The 20,484-nt window shown below is 40.7% G+C and overlaps 1 protein-coding gene across 1 annotated transcript in view; it reads right to left on the bottom strand.

Annotated features, from left to right (window-relative positions):
- Positions 1-20,484, bottom strand: part of mylk3 (myosin light chain kinase 3) — a gene marked incomplete at both ends in the record, with an annotated part of 113,716 nt that overhangs the window by 32,374 nt on the left and 60,858 nt on the right. Inside the window, 3 exon segments of the mRNA XM_084330540.1 lie at positions 9,853-10,079; positions 10,196-10,339; positions 18,262-18,460. Of these exon segments, the coding sequence (XP_084186666.1) occupies positions 9,853-10,079; positions 10,196-10,339; positions 18,262-18,460 (570 nt within the window).

Below are 20,484 nucleotides of genomic sequence, written 5' to 3'. Positions count from 1 at the left end.
TCACTAAAAGTAGTATGTAGTTATGAAGGAGTAACTCACTAAAAGTAGTATGTAGTTATGAAGGAGTAACTCACTAAAAGTAGTATGTAGTTATGAAGGAGTAACTCACTAAAAGTAGTATGTAGCTACGAAGGAGTAACTCACTAAAAGTAGTATGTAGTTATGAAGGAGTAACTCACTAAAAGTAGTATGTAGTTGCTGAATTTGGTTAGAGGACTAGTGGATTAGGCTAATATGATATTTTAGTTTCCAGGAAGAGTGGTACCACCAGGATGGGTTACTGCAGCATTAAAAAAGCATCAAGGAGATTAAGGGGTTTGCCACTTTCTCAGTTGGACACAGGGAACTATAAAAGGAAGGGTCATCACGTCACAGTGTAGCGAGTGAACGCACACGTTGGTACCAAGTGTTAGTCTCCTCGTTTATGACCTGTCATCTAAACAGGTTATTACCTTGAATGTCAGAATCATCTGCAATTTGTTGCCTTGTCACATTTGATATATATCTATCGGTTGATGCATATTTCCTCAGATAGCTTGAATATAATTTGTATTACACCTTATTGTTTTAATAGGGCGCAACAGTGGCTCAGGAGGTAGAGCAGTCGTCTGGCAATCAGGAGGTTCCCGGTTCGATTCCCGCTCCTTCCGGGCAGCGTGTGTGTCGATGTGTCCCTGAGCAAGACACTTAACCCCTAACTGCTCCCGATGAGCAGGTTGGCACCTTGCATGGTTGCCTCCGCCGTCGGTGTGTGAATGTGTGAATGAATGGGTAAAATGTGAGTAACAAATTGTAAAGCGCTTTGGATAAAAGCGCTATATAAAAAAGCAGCCATTTACCATTTAATACAGGCTTTAATAGAACTGGCACCAAAGTCTGGCACCAAGCAGAACATAGAACGTTGATATTGTAACGTCATGACCCTTCCCTATTTTATAGTTTCCTTTGTGTATAGGGTTTAGTATTATTATAATTTTTTTTAAATCTATTTTCCTTTCTTTCTTTCTTTCTTTCTTTCTTTCTTTCTTTCTTTCTTTCTTTCTTTCTTTCTTTCTTTCTTTCTTTTTACTTTTATATGTATTTATATTCTATAACGTACTAGACATGGAAATGAATGGCTCAGATGATGAGGCAGTGGCCTGGATTAGATACCCTAACTGGTTTCAGTATAACCTATAGTACCTTATGGGAGAAATTGATAGGGGAAATGAAAACTTTACTAACTATTTTATTGCACTGCACTATTTGACTGCTCTTTTTAAAAATGTTCTATATTATGTGTGACGAGGCCTATTGGGATGTTAGATCCTGATATGAAGAACTGGGATTTGGTGTATTTTTTGCTGCTGTGACGCACTTTGAGCTGCAATTCTTGTATGAAAGGTGCTATACAAATAAAGTGTATTATTATTATTATTATTATTATTATTATTATTATTATTACTCAGATGTAACGTAAGACAGAAACAGGGGACCTTTTACATTTTGTTCTGGACATGTAGGTAGATGTCTGGAGTAATACTGGAGACTTATCTTGGACATTATAAACATAATATTGTGGCGGTGGAAATTCCAACCAAGCCGAGACTGATACTACAGGAGGGCTTCACGGTTCTACCAGTCAGTGTGAACAACATGTTTTATCAGACTAGTTCTAATTGCAGCTAATAACTGCATAGCCATTCGCTGGAGATGTGAAGAGTTCCTCTAATGCAGTGTTTCTCAAAGTGGGGGGCGCGCCCCCCAGGGGGGGCGCAGAGGCATGACAAGAAAAAGTTTGAGAAGCACTGCTCTAATGTATCTATATGGCTTGAAGAACTTCCATCTTATTTACCCTTGGAAAATATTATGTTTAACCCTTTCACTACCACACTACCAAAGGGTTAACCCTTTCACTACCACACTACCAAATGGTTAACCCTTTCACTACCACACTACAGTTTTTTTTTGCAAAAGTGATTGTTTTTGTATGTTTTTTGTGTGTGGACCCCAGGAAGACTAGCTGGTTGCTATCGCACCAGCTAATGGGGATCCCTAATAAAATCAAATCAAATCAAAGGTTAACCCTTTCACTACCACACGGCAGAAGGTTAACCTTTCACTACCACACGGCAGAAGGTTAACCCTTTCACTACCACACTACAGACGGTTAACCCTTTCACTACCACACTACAGACGGTTAACCCTTTCACTAACACACTACAGACGTTTAACCCTTTCACTACCACACTACATACGGTTAACCCTTTCACTAACACACTACAGACGTTAACCCTTTCACTACCACACTACAGAAGGTTAACCCTTTCACTACCACACTACAGACGGTTAACCCTTTCACTACCACACTACAGAATGTTAACTCTTTCACTACCATACTACAGAAGGTTAACCTTTCACTACCACACTACAGAAGGTTAACCCTTTCACTACCACATGGCAGAATGTTAACCTTTCACTACCACACTACAGTAGGTTCATTATGCATTGTGTGTACTGACTTTTAATAAAAAAAATTTTTTGCAAAAGTGATTGTTTTTGTATGTTTTTTGTGTGTGGACCCCAGGAAGACTAGCTGGTTGCTATCGCACCAGCTAATGGGGATCCCTAATAAAATCAAATCAAATCAAAGGTTAACCCTTTCACTACCACACGGCAGAAGGTTAACCTTTCACTACCACACGGCAGAAGGTTAACCCTTTCACTACCACACTACATACGGTTAACCCTTTCACTACCACACTACAGACGGTTAACCCTTTCACTACCAGACTACAGACGGTTAACCCTTTCACTACCACACTACAGACGGTTAACCCTTTCACTACCACACTACATACGGTTAACCCTTTCACTACCACACTAGACGGTTAACCCTTTCACTACCACACTACAGACTAGCACACTACAGATGGTTAAACCGTTCACTACCACACTACAGACGGTTAACCCTTTCACTACCACACTACAGACGGTTAACCCTTTCACTACCACACTACATAAGGTTAACCCTTTCACTGCCACACTACATAAGGTTAACCCTTTCACTACCACACTACAGACGTTAACCCTTTCACTACCACACTACAGAAGGTTAACCCTTTCACTACCACACTACAGACGGTTAACCCGTTCACTACCACACTGTGTCGCGGATCTCAGTCACGCGCCGGTACCTTACAATCACAGTTTCCTCTCTTACACGGACGATGCTATCTTCATCAAGCTCGTTATTCAAAATGTACTAAACAAACCACTACTGTCTCGCATTATCAGCAATAGTCAACATGGACGCTGGCTTTCTCGCTCAGCTCCGTTCTACATCAAACATATTTCATGTTTCTAGTATCCTTCAGGCTCCAACCCCTGCCAAGGTTCAAATCCTCCGCTGCTACAATTTTTAAATGGCCGCCTATCTCACTCCGTCTGTGGACGGGAAAAAACTCCCTCGGGAGAGACGCTATTCAGCAGAATAAGCATGTATCCTTCTAACCTTCAATCAACTCACGGTCTGTGTTTGAACAGTAATTAATATACTGCATTCAGTATCCTGTTCAAATATCACTAGGATAATAATATACTGCATTCTGCATTCTTTGGCAAATTCACCATCGGCTGTCTTAACTCATTGACTGCCACTCTGTTTTCCCATCTGTACTCCCTGACGCCAGTTTTTTTTGACAATTTTCACGATATTTCACGATCTTTGCAGAGCTATTGTATATTCTATATTATAGCTATGGAGACAATAGTATGGCTCATTTGACAGGCACTATTAATACTCCAACATGTAAAAAACATTGTTTCTACATACCCTCGTTCGTGCACAATCTCGAGCTAAACATTGCCTATTTCAAAATAATCCAGGCTGGTTTTCTAGATTGTGAGATAAAGTGTGTTTTATAACCGTATGGCAGGATTCAATCATCATTGCCATTTCAAGTACTCAGATGAGTCACCAAGGTCTGCGCGACTGTTTTGAATAGGAAAATCGAAAAAAGGATCAAAACCCGAGAATTCTCGGGTATGGCGTTCAGCGGTTGGCGACGAAACACGAGATATGTCGGGTACGGTGCAGAAAGAGTTAAACACCACGTGACAAGTCACATCTGACTGGAATGCCAGGCTAACATCCAAGGTTCAAGTTCAAGTTCTTTAATAGTTGTCATACAGAAGTACAGAATACTTTCATACAAAATGCTTCTTACTGTTACGCTCCAGAGACTGTGCTAGACAAGATAGTATCAAATAACATAATAACATAATATAGCATGAATTTAGAAGAAGAAAATGAGGTCACAGTTGTTCGGTATAGACATATGTACAAAAGGTGCATTTATTTTCCTGAAAAGCTTTAGTTCCCCCCCCCCTGAAAAGTAATAATAATAATAATAATAATAATAATAATAATAATAATAATAATAATAATAATAATAATAATAATAATAATAATAATAATAATAATAATAATAATAATAATAATAATAATAATAATAATAATAATAATAATAATAATAATAATAATAATAATACACTTTATTTGTAGAGCACCTTTCATACAGAAACTGCAGCTCAAAGTGCTTCACAACAGAAAAAAGACATAAAATGAGCACATAAAGTGCAGACATATAAAATCACAGTTTTTCACATTAGGATCTAACATCCCAACAGGCCACCTTGTTTATGGTTTGATTCAGTTTTAAATAGACAATAATAAAAAGAGTAAGATAAAATAGACAGAGTAAAATAGTGCAGTGCAATAAAATAGTAGAATAGAATAGATAAAATATATTTTGTTTTACAGTGCAATAAAATTGTTCTGGATTACTGTTCAACAGTTCAAAGTCGTCTTTACCTTCTCTGTTTGGTATCCACAGTTAAATCTTGACAGTCTTCCCTCCTGTTTTATACCCACTTTGACCCTTCGAACCTCCCACTCAGGGCGCAGTTCCCTCTCTCAGGCTGCAGTTCTAGGCCTGAGTCCTACACAGTTTTAAAGCCCAACAGTCTCTTGTTTGATACCCACACAGTTTAATACCTGACAGTTTTGAACCTGTAATAAAAAGTAATAGACAGAGTAAAATAATACAGTGCAATAAAGTAGTAGAATAGAATATATAGTAAAATTATGCAATAGAAAAGACAGAGTAAAATAGTGCTGGAGTGTATTAGAAGGCTATGGTGAAGAGGTACGTTTTTAGCTTATTTTTGAAAATATTAAGAGATCTAGCTTCCCTAATGTCCATAGGTAGTGTGTTCCATAACTTTGGTGCATAGTTTGCAAAGGCTGCATCCCCCGATTTTCCTTAGACTGTGGCTTGGAACCTTCATAAAATTAGCCCTCCTAAATGTCAGATCACTGAACAATAAAACATTTTTAGTAAATAATCTGATTAAAGAAAATAACTTAGACTGCATCTGCTTAGTGGAGACATGGCTCAATAATGACACAGCTACATCAATAATGATAGAGGCTTGCCCACCAGACTATAGTTTTCATTAAATACCGAGAAAAAACAGAAGAGGAGGGGGGGTTGCGGCAATTTTCTCCTCAAAACTCTTGTTTAGAATCACAGAACTACATGTCGATGGAACATCTTGCCATTGAACTCAAAACAGAATCAACCATTATCGTCACAATATACCGCCCGCCTAGACACTCCCACACCAATATTTATACAGGAACTCTCTGAACTGATTTCATTATGTGTTACCGGAGACGATAAGGTGATCCTAAATGGAGACTTGAACATCCATTTTAATAAGAAAACAGACTGCAACCAAGTGTTCCACTCTGGTTTTCAGAGCAAAGCCAGAGGAACAGCATTCTGATTAACAAAAACACACCCTTTACTCCATCTGATATGATCTCTGACCCTAATGGCAGATTCATTATAGTTTCAGGAACTCTTTATTCCACAAGGGTAGTCCTAGTCAACGTATATGTCCCCAATTTTGGTGACACGCATTTCATCAATAAACGTATCTCTTCACTCCCCGACCTGAACTCTAATCAACTGATTATGTATGGGAGGTGACTTTAATTGTGCTCTTAACCCAGCCTTAGATCGATCATCATCTAATCCAGCTCCACAATCTCAGACTGCTAGAGCTATAGTGTCCTTTCTGAAGCAATACGGTATTTCAGATGTCTGGCGCTTCCTTCACCCCTCCGCCAAACAGTACTCTTTCTTTTCACCAGTTCATCATACATATTCTCGAATTGATTATTTGTTTATCGACAACACATTTCTATCTAAAGTGCGTTCCTGCTCTTACGATAGCATTGTTATTTCAGACCATGCAGCAATAGTCTTAGAGCTAGCCTTCCCGGACAAATGTTCATCATTCAGGCTGTGGAGACTAAATCCACTATTGCTATCTGAGGACTCATTCTCGTCGTTCCTGTCCACTAAGATCACATTTTTTATTGAGGTAAATTCTACCCCTGGCATGTCTATGTCCATCATTTGGGAAGCTCTTAAAGCTTTTCTCCGTGGAGAAATTATTTCTAACTGTGCTCGACGTAATAAACTGCGCAACAGCAGACGCTCTGAACTTTCAGACCAAATTCTTAAATTGGATCATTCATATTCAGTCTCTCTGACACCTTCACTTTATAATGAAAGAGTGACTTTACAGACAGAATTTAACCTCCTCTCCACCACTCATGCTGAGCAGCTTCTACTCAAATCACGCCAGTCTTTTTTTGAATTTGGTGACAAACCTAGTAAAGTGCTGGCACTACAGCTAAAACACTGCACCGCTCAGAACTTGATCACGCAAATTAACTCTGCCACTGGAGAGATCTATACGGACCCATTGGAAATAAATGGTCAATTCAAAACATTTTATTCTTCACTATATACCTCTGATTCCCTTAAAGACCCCTCTCTCATGAATAGTTTTTTCGCAGATTTGGATATACCAGTCATAGACAATGATTCAATGATGCTTTTGGAAGAGCCCATTAGCGATGATGAAATTCAACAGGCTTTAACTATGATGCAGAGTGGGAAAAGCCCAGGCCCAGACGGGTTCCCTGTGGAATTCGTAAAAAAATATTCCACCCAGTTATGTCCCATTATGGCTTCAATGTTTGAGGAATCATTTCAATCCTGTTCGCTCCCTCCGACTCTTTACCAAGCCTCAATATCCCTGCTCTTAAAAAAAGATAAGGACCCGAAAGACTGTGGCTCATATTGTCCTATTTCTCTCCTCAACAATGAAGCAAAGATCTTGGCAAAGGTACTCGCTCTGCGACTGGAATCTGTTATACCAAGTATTATCCATCCAGATCAGTCTGGTTTTGTGAAGGATATAATGGCTTTTTTCAACCTGCGGTGCCTTATGAATATAATTTACTCCCCCACCGAGTCTCCCGTTGCAGAGGTCGTTGTTGCGCTAGACGCAGAGAAGGCCTTTGACCGGGTTGAATGGGACTACTAATTCTATACTTTGCAGAAATTCGGTTTTGGCGAGAAATTTGTGTCCTGGGTCAAACTTTTATACTCCTCTCCAGTGGCATCAGTTCGAACAAATGATGTGACTTCGGAATATTTCCTCCTACATCGTGGCACAAGAAAGGGTTGCCCTCTCTCTCCGCTATTATTTGCGTTAGCGATCGAGCCACTAGCTATTACCTTTCGCATGGACCGCCATGTCCAAGGCATCATTAGAGATGGACAGGAACAAAGAATCTCGCTATATGCGGACGATGTCCTGCTGTATATCGTGGATCCAGTGGCCACACTTCCACGTGTCCTTCACATACTACACGAGTTTGGTGTCTTTTCTGGTTATAAATTAAATTTAAACAAGAGTGAACTTTTCCCCATAAACTCATTGGCTAGAAATCTCCCCCCCTCTATGTTCCCCTTCAAGCTTTCCCCAAGCTGCTTCCGTTACCTTGGCATAATGATAACACATAAACATTCTAATCTCATAGCGTCCAACTTCACCCCTCTACTGGAGCGCACTAAGCAGGATTTTATCAGATGGTCATCACTTCCTTTATTATGGCAGAGTGAATACTGTGAAAATAAACACATTACCGAAATTTCTGTATTTATTTCAAAATATTCCAACCTTCATTCCAAAGTCATTTTTCAAAGCCCTCGACAGGGCAATATCAGATTTTATCTGGAATAAACGCCCAGTCAGAATAAATAAAACGGCCCTCCAGAAGCCTAAATCGCAGGGAGGCTTTGCACTACCCAATTTCTTGGCCTACTATTGGGCTGCAAATATTCACAGCATTCTCTATTGGAGTCATTCCCATTACGGACTCTGTCAGTGGGTGCTGGCATGGGTGGACATGGAAAGGGCATCTTGTTCTAGAACATCTTTGCAATCCTTAGTTTGCTCTTCGCTCCCAGTCACAACCGCCAAGTACACCAACAACCCCTTAGTACAACACTCCCTCTGGATCTGGACCCAGTTCAGAAAACACTTTGTTCTCCACGCCATGTCACCGTCGTCACCTGTCCACAAAAACGTCCTTTTCCCTCCCTCTATGGTGGATGAAACCTTCAGCAACTGGTTTAAGAATGGTATTCTGAGCATTTATGATTTGTACCAAGACAGTTCATTTATGTCTTTCACACAATTGTCCCTAAAGTTTAACTTATCAAAAACAAATTTTTTCAGATATCTACAGATACGTGATTTTGTCAAGAACAAATTTGCTCAGTTCCCCCATATACCTCCAAATACTGTGATCGACCACATTTTGGAGGTGAAGGTTGCAATCAAAGGCTCAATATCTAAACTATATAACATCATATCCCTATCCCTACCCTCTTCAGTATTGGCTATAAGACAAAACTGGGAGTCCGATCTAAATCATCAATTTACAGACAGAGAATGGGAAAATGCTCTTGCCCGAATACACTCTTCTTCAATATGTGCCCGCCATTCACTGATACAGTTCAAGCTCCTCCACCGTCTATATTGGTCAAAGACTAGACTTGCGAAGATAAATCCTGGCATGGATCCCACATGCGACCGGTGCCACCAAGCCCCTGGCTCACTTATCCATATGTTTTGGCATTGTCCAGCACTGGCCCCTTTCTGGACTTCCATTTTTAAATCTTATTCAGACATATTTTTTATGAATGTTGACCCATGCCCTCTTATTGCATTATTTGGTCTGACACCGGAGAACGCTGCAATATCTATTGGGCAATCCAATGCCATGGCCTTTGCCTCACTCATTGCCAGACGCCTCATCCTATTCAACTGGAAGGCAGCCACTCCCCCTTCACACTTACACTGGATGAGGGATGTTATGTCTCTTATTAGTTAGGGAATTTTAGCAAGATGTTTGGACCATCTGTGAAAAAATGTATTACCAATAGCTTTCTTCACCAAAGTGTTCCTATAGGTGTCTACTAACACCTCAATTTATTCAAACCCAAATCCTCTGTGAAAATTCTGGAGAGCCAATCAAAGTGTTTAACTGGCACAAGGACGTTCTACTTCTACTTTTACACCCGTCACCTTCAAGTATGAACAACTAACCGCTAGCTAGGTTAGCTTATTTTCAGTTGGAAATATCTTTTATTAACACCACGCTAGACTGTTTACTGCCAAATATCAATCTCTAAGCTTTTGAACCAGAGACAGGACCAAATGGAATGTGAGTGTCAAACGGAACAACTTCAGCAATCATCCACTTTAGTAAATATTCAGGAAATAAATATATGAAACCGTCAAGCTCCTCCATACACTACCAAGCTTACCTATGATTGGAAAGTGTGAGTCTGAAGCCGATCCCACAGCTCCCGGCTGTGACTGAGGCGATGATTGGGAAGAGTTTTTCTTCTGTGAGTTGTCTGCGTCCTCAGTCACCACACTGGGCTGGGGACTTGTCTCTGGTTTTGGACTTGTCTCTGGCTTGGGACTTGTCTCTGGTTTTGGACTTGTCTCTGGCTTGGGACTTGTCTCTGGTTTTGGACTTGTCTCTGGCTTGGGACTTGTCTCTGGTTTTGGACTTGTCTCTGGCTTGGGACTTGTCTCTGGTTTGGGACTTGTCTCTGGTTTGGGACTCGGGGGCTTGATGTGGTTCGGACTCGACTCTGGCGTAGCCAAGCAAGGTTTACTATTCTTGGAAGGTTCTTTGCCTTTAGGGCCCAAATTTAGTAGGCCAAGAAATTGGGTAGTGTTTTCGTCCTTGACGGGTACGGAGACAGACTGTTGGGGGACCTCTGCCTTAGTGTCCTTAGTGACGGTGTTTTGAGCTTTCGCGGGCGACGGGACAGGTGGAGCGGTTTTGGGAGGCTTTGGAGTCCCTGTCTCCTCAGCCACAGTGGGAACGTCAGTGGACGTCTCTGGTGTTCTGCAACACAGTGACACCATCAAGGTCAGTACAGTGACATAATCAAGGTCAATACAGTGACATCATCGAGGTTAACTTGGTGACATCATCAAGGTCAAGTTCAAGTTCAAGTTTCTTTATTAGTTGTCATACAGAAATACAGGATACTTTTGTATGAAATGCTTCTTTCTGTTTTGCTCCTGAGAGTGTATAATAAAAGTATAATAAGTATAAAATAGAAAGTCAAGTACTTAACAAGTGTAAACAACAGAAATGTTCAATATGCATATGTACAATATACAATATACAACAATACAATATAAATGGGATGAGGTAAATGGGATGAGGTAGCTTGTGGTGCCACCTTGTGTCGGTAAGGTAAGGCAGGGGTTCCCAAACTTTTCAGGCCGCGACCCCCAAATAACGGTGTCAGAGAGCCGCGACCTCCACTATTATAGGAGGTAATTTTTAATTTATTTTTTATAATTATAATTTGTATTTTTTATTTTTTTTAATAAATGGAAATGTATGGTTGAAACATGCAAACGTTCAAACGCACACACACTAATATAAGCATTGGAGGCTTTTAACCAGGGCCGGACTGGCGAAATCATTCAGGCCAGGAAATATAGTGCAAAATATAGCCCCAGTCAGGCCACTTATTTTTTATTTTTTTTGGGAACCCCCAAGGTAAGGTAAGGTGCAAGGCTTGGCTATGTGCAATGAGGTGCAATAAATATAAAGTGTGTTAGTGTCTAAAGTGTGTAAAGTGGGTAAAGTGGGTGCTACAGTGAGTTGTCCATTTAAAGTGGGTGTGTACGTGTGGGTGTGTGTGCTGTGAGTGTGTTTGATGGTTTGTTACATAGTGTTAATTGTCATTGAGCATTGAGCATCCTGATGGCCTGGGGATACAGTGACATCATCAAGGTCAATACAGTGACATCATCGAGGTCAATACAGTGACATCATCAAGGTCAATACAGTGACATCATCAAGGTCAATACAGTGACATCATCAAGGTCAATACAGTGACATCATCAAGGTCAATACAGTGACATCATCAAGGTTAACTCTGTGACATCATCAAGGTTAATACAGTGACATCATCAAGGTTAACTCTGTGACATCATCAAGGTTAATACAGTGACATCATCAAGGTCAATACAGTGACATCATCAAGGTCAATACAGTGACATCATCAAGGTCAATACAGTGACATCATCAAGGTCAATACAGTGACATCATCGTGGGTAGGTAGTTAAAAAAAAATATATATATATATATATATAACAATTTTGAATGTTCTGGCAACATATTCTGGCTAAATATGCCTCGTTTTATAAATGTGTATTGATAACATAGTGCTGTAATCAAATGGTCTAATAAATATGCATGATCAAGTTCAACAACGTGTGCTTTTATTTTGATATGCCTTAATTCCACGTTGAAATTATGCGATACATTAAGTTAAGTGTGGGGTCCCCCAAAAAAAATCCTAAATAAAATGGGGTCGCGGTATAAAAAAGTTTGAGAACCCCTGATTTAAACAATCCTTTTCTTTTAGCCAGCTGCTCCATGGTAAAGTCATAAAGAAATCTGGCATTTGTTTACAATCTTGATTTTCTTTTCTGGCTTGCAAGGATAGCTCCATTGCTACTGACTTGTTATTCTATGACAGCTAATCTTTAGAATGCTGGGCTTATCACTGACTAGTTCTGGAAAAAGGCTGGCAACACTGTAGTACAACCTGGCCAAACCTTCTCTATCATTGGCTCTCAGTTGTCTTCTTGCTAACGTCAGGCACAGGAACAGATAGGGTCCAAAGGGGTCTCACGCCCTTGCCTTTCATACACGCATACCCTAATTCATTGATTGATAAATATTTTAATTTTAATTAATTGATATATTGTAGATTTTAGTTCACCATCATCTCCACTTAAACATACGTTAGTCTGTAATGCCATCAAACAGCGACCTCTAGCTTCTCTAGCTTGGTACTGCACTTTGTTTACGTTTTGGTTTTGGTCTGACGTGTGGGTTAATAACGTTAACGTTAGTTCGGCCAGAGAAACTAATTTAAATTGTTGGACCTGCAAGATTTGTACTTTGTACTTTGTAGGTCTGCATTTTAAATGTAAGGAGTAAAAAGTATGTTTTTTTTCTCTGAAATGTAATTGAGTAAAAGTATACAAACCTAATAATACTCGAGTAAAGTACAAATCCCCCAAAACAGTACTTAAGTATTGTAACAAAGTACAATTACTCAAGTACTTTACAGCCCTGCCAATTTCTAATTCCACCAGTGGTTGATTAATTAATTAATCAATTTCAAAAAGAAAAAGAAGTAACCAGTTTCAAAAGAAAATGCCACATGTCTGTGCAGTGGTAGAGTGAGAGGAAAAGCACGACTGCGACTTGTTAAGAAATTCCAGTAATATAATATAAATGTATTACATTTGTGCTCATATATTTCTCATATAGCAACACATAGCAACCATTGTCACTGCCAACATGGAGGACAGATGGGCCATTCTGTGAAAGGCCTCTCTTCAAAACCCTGGTGTTGGCCGACAAGTCTGTCAAGGGGCCACACTCCCACTGGATGCTTGGAATTCTCCTCTCTCACTGTGACCTGGTCTCCCCCCCCCCCCCCCCCGTGCCATGGCTCAGCGGATTTATTTGCAAAGCGGATCTTTATACTTTATACATGCATGAGCCTGAAGATACAATAAAGAAAATTCACTTTCAGTGCTAATGAAATAGAGTAACATAGGTCTGAACTTGAGTTGTAGAAAAACTTGTTACTCACATTTTTCTGTAGTAGTTGCAATATCCAAATATAGTATTTCCCAAAATAAAATTATGAGCTGGGTCCATAGCCTGCCCTAAAGTCTTATGTAGTACATGTCCACATTTCATAAAAATCCGTTCAGAAATGAGTGATTAGGAGCACCCATGCTCTGGAACGCCTTACCCTTGGATCTTAGGCTAGCAGAGTCAGTTTCCTCTTTTAAGTCACTTTTAAAGACCCATCTGTTTTTTAAATGTTTTTCCTAATGTTATGGGTCTAGGTCAGCTCTGATTGCATAAGCTGTTTTTATTGTTTTATTGTTTTATTGTTTTATTTTCTATTTTGATTTTTTCCACCTTTCCTGTTTGCTGTTTTTAACATGTCTGTAAAGCACTTTGTAACTTTTTTTGGAAAAGCGCTATACAAATAAAATTCATTCATTCATCTCAAATATGACACTGATGAACTCTATATATCACACGTATATCACATGGATATATCACACGTACATGTATGTCAACCTAGAAAGTCTTTCAGTTTATATGGGTACCAGAATCCTCTCTAGATTACAGACCTCATCTGATATGCTTTTTTTTTTTTTTCTTTTACATCATAAAAGGTTTTCAATCAAAAAGAAAACACAAGACATACAGCCCTTAACTCTTTGGACGCCAGACCCGATGATAGTCGGGTTATCTCGCAGACCGTTCAGCGCCAGACCCGAGTATAGTCGGGTTTTCATCGTTATTTCTTTTATTCGATATTTCCATTCATTACAGGCACACAGACTTGGGGTTAACATGGGGAATCATCCTGAGAATGCCAAAGTGCAATACTGGCCGCATCCACCCAGGTGGCAGCATTGAGCACCCTTTGAAACATTATATTTTGGGGTGCTCCAGTAGCACACCATGTTACCGCGCTCGCGCGGGACTCCGTGCTGCGTCACGGATCTGGTTGACTCCGAGTTCGATTCCCGGACCCGCCGTCATTTGCCGAATGTCTCCCCCTGCTCTCTCTCCCGTTTCACCCTGCAACTGTCGGTCATGCTTGACCAGGAAAGCGATAAACGCTAAAAAAATAAAGTTAAAAAAAAAAAAAAAAAAAAAAAAAAACATTATATTTTGGCCTGTGCGTCGATCAAATGTCTCCAGGCCCACTTTTCTTTGTCGGGCGAGGCGGGCGGGTGGGTATCCCGATCCCATTGAGAAGCGTCAAATGCCTTCGATGCATCTGTTGTGGTGGATTATGTTGGCAACAAGATGGACACCGGTACTTGGACTCGCGATCAGACAATTGGAATATTCTTTTTGGGGTACCTCCTAGTGAAGGTAAGGATTAAATTATATCAATCCTGCTTTGATCCAACCATGATTTCACCTCGATCGCAACATATGTCTGTAACGTTACTCCAAAACGTATGCTGTGGTGACGATCAAAGCATCAAAAAATGCCCCCCCCCCCCTTTCATGCATTCATGATGAAACATAATACCTATTTTATATATTTGATTTGAAAATAGTAGCGTGTCCAGGCGAGAAACGGCAACGCTTTTAGTGAAAATCACATTTTACTGTATATCGTCGTTTTCTGGGATTAGACAGGATCACTCTAAAACTATATTCATATTCACCACGGTATATTATTTTGTGTAAATTAGGTTGTACGCCGACCATCAAGTAATACTTGTTTAGTTTAGGAATAGGGGGCAGACGTATTCTTCTTCCTGCTCCTTTTGCCCATGGTAGAACTTCATGATTTTGTATGAAAACTGTATGATTGTATTGCTTCCATGTGGCAAATAAAACTCTGAATCTGAATCCCCAGCTGATGATATCTCCACCCAGATAACATCAAGAAAGGTTAGCATCCATCGCCTTTTAGTGTGGTGGTTTCCAACGCACGTCGATCATCTTCTTAGTCAGCTGTCAACCCTGCAAGCGGTAATATACGCTTCTGATATTTCAGGAATAAGGTCGTTCAGAAGCAAAACAGGTACGGCTGCGTCAGGCACCGCTTCTGAAACGAGATCTGTTGTCGTGGCAGAGACATCCGGCCAGCATCGGGACAACAGGTGGGCATGCCCAAATCATGTGAAGGAATGTGTGGGGAGTTCCTAAAGAGCACAGGGCGCATGAAGCGGCATGAACAGGGGTGTAAAGTACTTGAGTAATTGTATTTTGTTACAATACTTAAGTACTGTTTTGGGGGGATTTGTACTTTACTCTAGTATTATTAGGTTTGTATACTTTTACTCAATTACATTTCAGAGAAAATTACTCCTTACATTTAAAATGCAGACCTACAAAGTACAAAGTACAAATCTCGCAGGTCTAACCATTTTAATTAGTATATTGGTTTCTCTGGCCGAACTAACGTTATTAATCCTGCGGCCGCGCTTTATTTAAAAACAGCCAATCAAATCCCCATCAATGGAAAATGAACCCGCCCAATGGGGCGGCGCCCATACCCATGCTGATTGGTCCTTGTGCAAGACTAAAAGCGGGGATCTTTGATTAAACACCTGCTATAAGAAGAATAGACAGTCAGAAAAAAAGTTTTTGCTTTGAGTTTTTAGTACTTATGTACATTTAAAAGTATAAACCTTTTTACTTTTACTCAAGTGTGTTTTTAGCCAGATACTCGGACTTTTACTGACTTTTACTTGAGTACGATTTTGACACGGTACCCATACTTTCACTTAAGTATAATTTCTGGGTACTTTTTACACCCCTGGTCATGAATCACTTCCACGACGTATAGTCCATGAGGAGTCAAATAGGTTCTGTGGACAAAATGTGTATGAATTTGCTGGTGGTCCGGGTTACGGGAAGCCAACTTGGTATTAATCCAAACCGTGTCCCAGTGATTCGTACGAAGCTTCTATGAAGTGCCGGTATATAATGTGACACACCCATACCTTTACAATTTATTTTCGTAATAATAATAAACTCGTGAAATGGATGCGTGAACAAAGAGCGTTGCCAGGGGACCACTATGCGACCAGAGAGATGTCCTGAGCTGCAAATAGAATAAGAAGGATGTGTCCGGCAGGTTGTAACTATTCTTAATGTCCTGGAAGGAACATAAACCCATCTGATGTGCCTTTGAACTTCACTTTACCCCCATAATGGCAGGGGTGTGAAGTACTTGAGTAATTGTACTTTGTTACAATACTTAAGTACTGTTTTTGGGGATTTGTACTTTACTCAAGTATTATTAGGTTTGTATACATGTACTTTTACTCAATTACATTTCAGAGAAAAAAAACACACTTTTTACTCCTTACATTTAAAATGCAGACCTACAAAGTACAAATCTCGTCGGTCCAACAGTTTGAATTAGTATATTTGTTTCTCTGGCCGAACTAGCCAATCAAATCCCCATCAATGGAAAATTAACCCGCCATACCCATGCTGATTGGTCCTTGTACAAGACTAGAAAGCAGGGATCTTTGATTAAACACCTGCCATCAGAAGAATAGACAGTCAGAAAAAAAGTTTTTACTTTAACTTTTTAGCAGTAGAAACTTTACTTTTACTCAAGTGTGTTTTTAGCCAGAACTTTTACTTGAGTAAAATTTTGAGACGGTACCCTTACTTTCACTCAAGTATAATTTCTCTGTACTTTTTACACACCTGCTTAATGGCCTACTTGTGCTCCGCTCTCCACCATAGTCCGGCCTTCCAGAGGCTTTCAACAGGAATTAAAAGGCTGATAGTTCACGCACGTCGATGCGTGGTGAAGAGCATTCCATTAATGTGCTCTCGACATGCTTCGGTAAACTGAACCTCCGCAGAAGGCCACTCAGCGTGGGTGGTGGAAGGTCATCTGGAACTGTACCGGTATATTTGATTGCTTTACTAGTAAAAAGAAATATATATATATCTCTATTTTTATAATTTTCGATCACATCTTGAGTTATGTCTATGTGCAGAAGTCAAACAGGCCAGGCTTTAGTGAGAGGCCACTTGTTTGATGACACTGTGTTGTCAGCAGCACTGTCTGTCACTGTTCGGATAATCCCTCTGTTGTAGAGGGACGTTGGATTGTGGTGTTTGTTTACTTACACTGTGTGGCTGGAAAACCATTGGAAGCCGACAGAAACGCAACTAACCGCCTCGGCCAGTCCTTCATACCAGCGGCCATCAGGCTCCACAACAGTGGGCAGGGACCGCTGCCAGACATCCAACTACTAGGAACCTAAAAGGACAATATACTATGCATACCGCACCTTATGTGACTACTGTATACTTAATCAGATCATATATTTATCATATATTTAGCATTTTAGCATTTAGAATTTTTTGATTATATATTAGATTAGATTAGATTTCGATTATTGGATTATTAGATTATATATTGTAACTAGTTATTGTAGGGCAAATATAACTGAGAGGGCATTGATACATACCCTCATCTTGCACCTTGTTGCCCATATGCACATGTCCAGAGTTAATTATATTGATTTGTTATATTGTTTACACTGCTTTTTTACTACCTGTATCTCTCCTCCCCCCTCCCCCATGCTGCTATGATGCCTGAAAAACAGCCAATCAAATCCCCATCAATGGAAAATTAACCCGCCCATACCCATGCTGATTGGTCCTTGTGCAAGACTAGAAAATGGGGATCTTTGATTAAACACCTGCTCTCAGAAGAATAATTTCATATCAAATGAAAACTTGGCCCACGATGGAATGAGTTTGAGACCCCTGGTCTATCCCTTGTAATAAAAAACGTTTGACTTTTTAGTAAGTACATTTAAAAGTAGAAGCTTTTTGACGTTTACTCAAGTGTGTTTTTAGCCAGATACTCTGACTTTTACTTGAGTACGATTTTGAGACGGTACCCATACTTTCACTTAAGTATAATTTCTGGGTACTTTTTACACCCCTGTCCCTTAGTGAATTTGGCTTTGAGTTTTTAATGTGAAATCAGTTGTGATTGACAACGGCTATGAACTGCTCTTATCAACGTGTCGTCACAGAAGACCAACATGCAGGTCAGATGTTCGAGGGGTGCAGGTACCCTCTGTGGAGAGGCTCTGACTATGGGTCCCAACAAACAACAAATTTCACAAACTTGAATCCTTGAATTTCATTTTGCACTGTCTGTGGGAACCCTGTCTTTCTACTGCTGTAGCCGTTACCTGTTCACTGTTGCCTCCTGTGTCTCTTCTGGAGGCTGAGTCTCTGGCGAGAAGGTCTGCACTCTGGTGGGTTCCCGGCTCTTCTGGGTGACCTCCTTGCGCTTGCGTGAGCCCTTGGTGGACCCATCTCTGGTCAAGAGAGGGGCAGGTGGAACTTCAGGATCTGTCGCCTTGGCCCCCTCGGGGGTCCCTTTAGGATCTGTGCAGGAGAAGAGGAGAGGAGCCAGGGGTTGATGATTCTCACTCACTTTGTTCTTGTTCTATCGCTCTCACTCTCTCTATCTATCTTTATAGTTCTCTATATGTATTGTGGCAGATATCATCCCCCGTCCCATGGCTACATGGAGGAAGGGAGATACTACTGACACGGGCAGAGGAGAGTTAAGTAGGGAGCTGATTAGGACTGATAGAACACACCTGTGCACCACGTGATCATCACCCACATCCCACACCACACACACACACACACACACACACACACACACACACACACACACACACACACACACACACACACACACACACACACACACACACACACACACCAGACACACATAGCATAAAACCCTAGGAGAGACAGAATAGGTTGAGTGGAGGTGAGGAAGGAGCAGAGATCAGAGAGAGAGAGAGTGATTTACAGAGTTTGTGAGGTGAGAGGTAGTTGAACGAGAGGAGAAAACGAGAAGGTGTTTGTGGTACTGGACCCTGGACTGGCTGAGAAACCTCGTTATGAAACTGACCCTGGACCGGACGACAAACCCTGAGTATTGAACATTCCCTTTTTGTACGAGAGCCTGATACGTGTTTTGACCCTGGACTGTTATTCGACTACTCTAATTGCCCATCGGCCTTTTGTGCAATTTTTCTATAAATATCTTTTATTTATTGAAATTGTGCTTGTGTGAAAAGTTTTATTTGTTTGTTTTGAACCGTGTCGAGCCTGAACACCACCAGGCCGTCAATATATATATATCAGTGGCGGCTGCTGACCACATTTTTTGGTGAAGCACAAATTATTATATTATATTATATGTTAAATTATATTTTTAAAACATCCCCCAATGTGTGTGTCAGTGGTGGCTGTGAGTTAAAAATAGTGTGGAGGACGGGAGAGATAAAAAAAAAATGTAATAAAGAAGTACAGACACACAGTGTGGTTATGAAGACAGCAGACAGACACTACAGTTAAAGACAACAGGCACTAGTAAAATACCTTGGAGTAACTCTTGACACACGCCTCACTTACAAACATCACATCAATAGCTTAGTCAAGAAGGCAAATCAAAAACTATTTGTTTACAGCCAGATCATCAGACCATTTCTCACCCTCACTGTTTCAAACACATATCTACATGCAATTTTTCTTTCACCAATATCTTACTGTCTCCCAATCTGGTCCCTCACAACAAAGGAAATTATAGGAAATTATATGGGTAGGCGGGGTGGGGGAAACTGTACAACTGTACAAGCAAAACTGTACATTGGAATATCGACGAAACCATACTTGGTAGAAGAGGGTCTCATGTATTCTTGGGTTAGATCATTTACTGTACATTGGAGGGGGTTGGGGTAGGACATTACATTCACATCACTCAGCACTATAGGAAATTAACGACACACACACGCGAGTGCACACGGGATGGGTTAGGCGCAGAGACTCAATCGCATTGGCGACTGAGGAAAGACAATGCATGTGTGTGTGTGTGTATCCCGGTGTGTGTGTGCCGCTCCAATTTCATGTCCAGTTCGTTGCATGCCGAATAAAGACCCCCTAAAGAGGTCCTGCATTACACACGCAAGGCCACAGCGGGCCAATTAATTCATAATCAACACAGGCCCGCCCCACACAGCTACTAAATATATTAAAAAAAAATTCACTCACCATTGACAACGTACTTCTTACGAGGAAATAGTGTCCCTCGTAAATAGACTCCCTCCCAGTCCCATCTGATCACTTGTAAATTAAATCCATCCTTCGATATTTTCTGATGAAAAAGGTCTCCATTCATCTTCCCCAGCCAGCCCACCCCAGAGTGAGACTAAGTCGGCCCGTCTGACCTGGTAGTCCGATAACCTTGGTCGTGGGGGGTCTATCTGGGGTTGCTTGGTAGGTTTCAATGCAACTCCCGGTTCTCCCTGGCCACAGGTAAACACATGTTTCGCGAAGCCTCCCCCAAACTCCTTATACTACCTCCGATTCCTGTACAAAGAGTCGCGTTGATG

Source organism: Notolepis coatsorum, assembly GCF_963971535.1.
Source record: "Notolepis coatsorum genome assembly, chromosome: 15".
NCBI classification, from domain to species: domain Eukaryota; kingdom Metazoa; phylum Chordata; class Actinopteri; order Aulopiformes; family Paralepididae; genus Notolepis; species Notolepis coatsorum.
This window is presented reverse-complemented; position numbering and strand designations above follow the sequence as displayed.